Source organism: Thunnus maccoyii, chromosome 22 (genome assembly GCF_910596095.1).
Source record: "Thunnus maccoyii chromosome 22, fThuMac1.1, whole genome shotgun sequence".
NCBI lineage: Eukaryota > Metazoa > Chordata > Actinopteri > Scombriformes > Scombridae > Thunnus > Thunnus maccoyii.
Window position 1 is genome coordinate 9558245 of NC_056554.1, and position 6000 is coordinate 9564244.

The 6000-nt window shown below is 36.5% G+C and overlaps 1 protein-coding gene across 1 annotated transcript; it reads right to left on the reverse strand.

Annotated features, from left to right (window-relative positions):
- Window positions 1–980: 980 nt before the first annotated feature.
- Window positions 981–4333, reverse strand: rpl34 (ribosomal protein L34). The gene is made up of 5 exons (XM_042400317.1): window positions 4269–4333; window positions 3738–3809; window positions 3066–3165; window positions 1291–1394; window positions 981–1108 (listed from the first exon to the last, which is right to left on the reverse strand). Exons 2-5 carry the CDS (start codon window positions 3800–3802, stop codon window positions 1024–1026), a joined length of 354 nt encoding a protein of 117 aa, XP_042256251.1. The 5' UTR covers window positions 3803–3809; window positions 4269–4333; the 3' UTR covers window positions 981–1023.
- Window positions 4334–6000: the final 1667 nt, after the last annotated feature.

Consider the following 6000-nt stretch of genomic DNA (forward strand, 5'->3'; position numbering starts at 1 on the left):
ATGGTGGGTTAAAATGCCGGGATGTTTGGTTTGTTGTTCGTTAATGTGTATGAATAATCCCATGAGGCATGGGTCATGTAATGACCAGACACGAAGATAAAACTATTCATTCATTTACTTCAAAATGACATTAGAGTAAATAAGTATTACGACTGAATTTTTTATTGCAAAACTTTAAACTTAATTTGCCCCAGTTTAGTTGTATTTATTTCTCCTGTACTGCTTTGTCCTCTATATTATTTCCCTTTAAAGATTTGATTTTATCTTCTATTTACAATTCTTCACACGTCCACTAAATTATGACGACCCTTTGATCTTCTTGACATAATCATCAACTTTATCCTCTACATTTGGCACTCACAATTCTCTATATAATGACTTAAACTTTATTTCATGAAGATTTTAGTGACTTGAGCCATTTATACAATTTCATCCTAACTACCTCATAATACCAGATTAAAAAGTCATTTAACTCAGTTTAGAGCTTTTCCAGTCTCCGCAAAACAGATTTTAAGTGGTTTGAATCAGTGTGTCATCCTATTAGGATTTTATAATCCCATGGCACGTTAAAGGAATACATTCAAATTTAAACCAACATGTCAACAGGACACTCTGAGCACTCTAAGTGATTTTAATACTTGAAATATTTAGTCTGTAAAAATGTGTTCAAATTCTTTAAGCTATAACTGCTGCTTTCAAAGAGAAACTTTCTCCTACATAACCCTCTGATTCACAAGTTTTCATTGTTGACCGTACTGTATTTGGCTTCATGTAAACCTCACTTCATATAAAATGTAAAATTATCACTATCCCATCACGTTCCATAATTATTTCTAATAAGTTTTGCATTTTGTGAACATATCTGCAGTAAATCCTAATTTATCAGAAGCAAGGCTTTCAAAGATCACAAACCAGTCATGCAGATTTCTCCTTTGCCTGCCTTTACAATTCAATGGGAAAAAAAAAATCTGAGCAAGAAATGGATGGTCATTTTTTTTTATTGTGGCAGTACAAATACACATTTTACTTAGACTTTTGGCTCTGTGCCTGGGCCTTCAGCACCTTGACGACGATCTTCTGCTCCTCAATGAGGAAAGCACGCTTGATCCTGAGAATGAGATAACTGCATTAGTAATGTTAAACTTGAATAAATCATGACTGACTGTCCATCTTAATCCCCATTACACATGTGAAAAGTTTGGACTAAATCTTATCAGCGTCTTCAATGTAATAGGCGTTATTCTAACTTCTTAGCAAAGAAAAAAGATGAGGGAGAAACGCTTCTCTTACCTGTCACGCACACACTTGGCGCACATGGAGCCTCCGTAGGCCCTGCTGACGTGCTTCTTGGTCTTGGAGAGCCTCATCAGAACCTGAGGTCTAACAGCCCGAATCTACAAGACAAAGAACATGACAATCATGAGAACAGAGCTGCATCAAGTACCAACTCAAACAAATAGAGACCATAACGGTAGAGTTATCCCACACATGTTCAAAAGCAGTGGAGCAATCAGACATCTGTTTAAAACAAAATTTGAACAGTAAGCTACACAACAGGAAGGCCAAAGGATACGGTTAGAGCTACTCTAAATTTGAACCTGTAAGTGTTTAATGCATTGGGTTAGATAAGAGGCAAGCAGCACACGCAGCTTAGAAGATGTGTGCAACTGAAGACAAAAAAAAAAACTTAAATAGTTTAAGTTTTGAGTTTAAAATCTAGACCACTGTACAGTATACAATTATGCTGACAAATGAAACACCTTGATGATGACTGAAGTACAGTTGGACCATGTTGATTTGGACTGTTATGTCCCCTCAGATGCACACAGCTCTGATCTCAAACACTTGTGTGTGCTTCAGTTTTCAGATGTAAAATACTAATTTGGAACTTGGGTTTTGGGAACGGACCTTAAAATCTTATCCTTCTGAGTTTTAGCAATGGCCTTGACCCAATTACTAGAATAAACACATTGATGTAAGAGAAGCTGTTCACAATCAGGCTAACGAGCAGACCACAGATTTGAACAGCACTTGTTTGTGTGACCTTTCATTAAAGCCAACTAACTACTCGAGACACCACTTTGATTAAAAACTGTAATTATGTTGCCTAGTGCTACAGTTGCATTTCAGTTAATTTAGTTAAAACTCCAATCCCCAAATATAAACATCCACTGTTTTATTACAAAAAATTAGAACAGACCTCAATCTAGATAACGTAAACCACTACATGTTCTTTCCAGTTCATGTTGTGTACTGTTTAACATTAATTCAATATTTTTAACAATGTGAATGACCAAAGTTTACAAAAAAAAACCTAGAATCACTATCAAACAATTCTGTTAATCTCAAACATGATGGCACTAACAGATGTTCATAATGTTAGCACATTGAAGTGATCACTTCAGATCTGTAGTTACACCACAAAAAACAAAGGCTTCCTCATTTACCACCACTTAATACATCAAAGATGTGGGAAGCTTTTCTATACTTTTTCTCCCCTGAGGATACAAAGCAGCAACACACAACATCTGATAGAATACATCTTCTGCATCTGTGGTGGCTTCTATCAGAGATGCAGGTAGGAGAGTTCAAACTTTAAAAACAACACTAATGAATCTGACACCATGTGGAGAAGATCAACTATAGTCTGGCATTTTTCCCTCCAAAAAACTGCAGCGTAGGAGCTGTGTGGCTACTGGTGCAGGAATTCAAGACCAGTATCTTTACAGGCTAATGTAGCATCTATTCAGTCTTACTTATATGTCGAATACAAATTATTGTAATAATCTATAGTATGACTTTAAGGTTATAAGTTCTCATTAATTTTTTTAACTCTACTTTGTAGGACTGAGAAAAACTTTCAGTGCAAGTCTTGCAAATACTTTTCTGTAGTTGTTGTCTGGGGAGAGCATCCACTGATTGATTGATGCCAGTATTTAAGGGGTGCAGGTGAACCTAACAAAACCTCAAAGCATGTTATTTACATAGGAAAACAAGTCACACACATATACAGCATACTGGGGGGAAGCAAAGAGCCTTCATCCAAATATAAAGCATCTACTTACACCACGCAGTCTTCCTGGGCAGATGCCACATGCTGACTTGGGAGCTTTGCCAGTCTTCTTGGTGTACAGGTACACAATACGGTTACCAGGCGTCCGGGACCTACAGGTCAGCAAAGACAGAAACAAAGGCAGTTTTACAAATTGGAATGTTTTGGCTGTTAATGATGCTGTCGGCTTCACTAACTGGCACCATTAACACATACACAGACACACCTTCCTCCAAGACTGAACCACTAACTAGCCACTACTTACCATTATTATCAAGAGTGTATGCATATATCACAGGCTACACTGATTATATCTACTATTATATTACTGTCTACAATGTTTATATCTGATCTATAGTGTGTATATCATATAATCATACTTTGAGCTGTTTACTCTGCATTTCCTATTTATATTTCATGCTGTTACTAATGTTCACTCTATATATCTCAGTATATTCACATCACTGTTCATTTTGTTAATACTGCTCAAACTGCATGTATTTTGGCACATTCATACGTTCCCTTACGGTTTATTGTATCAATACATCATATATAAGTACATTACACTGCACTTCACTGCTTCTTTTGCGCTGCCGGTTAGATGCTAAGCAACATTTCGTTGTCTCAGTACGTGTACTCTAAGCAATGAGAACGTTAAATCTGATCTATTTAACGTACTACTTACAGTCTAGTTTTGTTGGAGGCGGTGTTGTAGGACAACCTACGACGGTAAGTCAGGCGCTGCACCATGATGAAGCTGGAAACAGACACAATGTTCAGTTAAGACAGAAAACATGCTGCTTAGATGCTAATAACTCTGGTTGCTATGCTATCGATGCTACGGCTAAAGCCGCTGGTTACACCGGCTAACAGCAACATTAGTAAACAATATGTAAGCAGTCTTTCTTTAACTCCACAGAAACACTCTTTCAAGTCTACAACTGAATTATACATATATAGACATTTTGAACATAGCTACAGCAACTCTACAACACTCAGTCTGGTGTATTAGTAGCGGCCTTTCAGGGACCCTGAAGACGCGCCTTAAAAATGTCACATATAATCCACTTCGTCATGAAATCATCACGCAGTTATAAACATAGACTTGTTTTTAGTATCATCTTTACTTGAAATCGACAAAATGTTCCTCTAAAATGTAGGATTACACTGGATTATTTAGACATAATGTATCGGAGGAAAGCAGGAGCCACCATACCTGCTATCGCCGTAACCGGAAGAGGAAGGACTTGGGCGCGTGTCAAGGGTTAAAGTGCCTCCATGCTGGTGTTACACCGTATTTGGTGACCCGTCATATTCTGTTCCCTGCAGTTTTGGAAGAAGTTCTCAGATCCTTTACTTAAGTAAAAATGTCAATACCACAATGGCAGAAAGTCACAAAGTCCTGCATTTAAAAATCTGCTTAAATTAGTACTTTACTTTAGTACCTAAATATATTTAGATGTTAGCTGTGTCCATAGTATTACTTAAGTAGAATTTTGAATGTAGGATTTTTATTTGTAATCAAGTATTTTTACATTGTGGTATTGATACTTTTACTTAAGTATAAGATCTGAGTACTTCTTCCAACACCGCAGGTCAGAGAATCTGATGGGTCACCAAATTCAGTGTAACACCAGCATGGAGGACCCGGCTATTTCAAGACTGCCTCCTGCTGGTGCTAAAGTTTTACTACACACAGTAAGTATGAAACTAATTTTTAGGTGTACGTATGCTTATTAAATAGAAATGAAGACTAACATTAAAAAATGAAGCTGGCTCTTTGATACAAGTGGCAAATATAGTGAATATATTCAAGACAAAACATTGATTAAAGTAATCCTGTGTGTAAATTGCAGCTGTTGTGACACCCTTTTCACTTGATATTGAAGTCCATTAAAAGACACAGAAACATTCACCAATTTTTCTTCTTAAAGACACACAAAAAACATTAAAAATCTCAGGCTTTCCTAACATAATCTTTTTTTTCTTTCTTTCTTTTTTCTGTGAGTGGACCCTTAGACCCATCTGTGAAAATCTCCAACAACAGTTACCTGTATCTGATTTATATTATTACAGTATTGACTGGAAAGTTTTCATATTTTCATGTAATTTTTCAAGCAATGACACATCTATCTCAAGGTTTGAGAGAACCCAGAAGGTACAGGTCACGAAATGACAATGCATGAGTTGTCCAGAAGATGGCAGCAGAGTTACATGTGCTACCCGCAGGTATCTGACAGGTTACAGAGTGGGACTGTACCAGGAGGCAACCTCCACAGCCTCTAGACAAGGATGCAAATACATATGTATGTGTGCAAATGATGTAATAATACATACATTTATGCCTAACCCTAATATTTTATAATTGTAAACATTTTTTTTTTTTAAATTTGAGAAGAATCTTTCAGCTGTCTCATTGTATGACACACAAGCACATGGACACAATGACACAGTGAAGTAACTCATATTTCTTAACACATTTCCTTACATACCAAGAATTTGGAAAGTTGTTTTTTTTTTCCACCATAGGACAGGGGAGCCTCTTCTTTCGAACATTATGATCTGTCTGTCTTAGCTATGCTAATGTATGCTAAATGTTTCAGTGAGTGACCCTGCAACTGCATTAACTGGTGATAAAATAAAACAATATGCAAAAGCAATCTGGGGTTTGAAGAAGTTAGCAAAGGTATTACACAGGTGAGGAATATAGAGGGCCATTTTCATCAAGAATATAGTTTTTCCCAACATAATCTATGGCAGCAAAAAACAATTATATTAATAATTTTGCAAACATATTTCAAGAATATTTTTTAATAGTATTTTTAAAAGCATCTGACTGATGCATTTAGATATGCCTGAGAAATAGCTCAAAATGGCTCCTTATCAAAGGTGTCACAAACTGACATTTGCTGAGCTCAGCCAACAGATGGTGAGCTTGGCATCCGTTT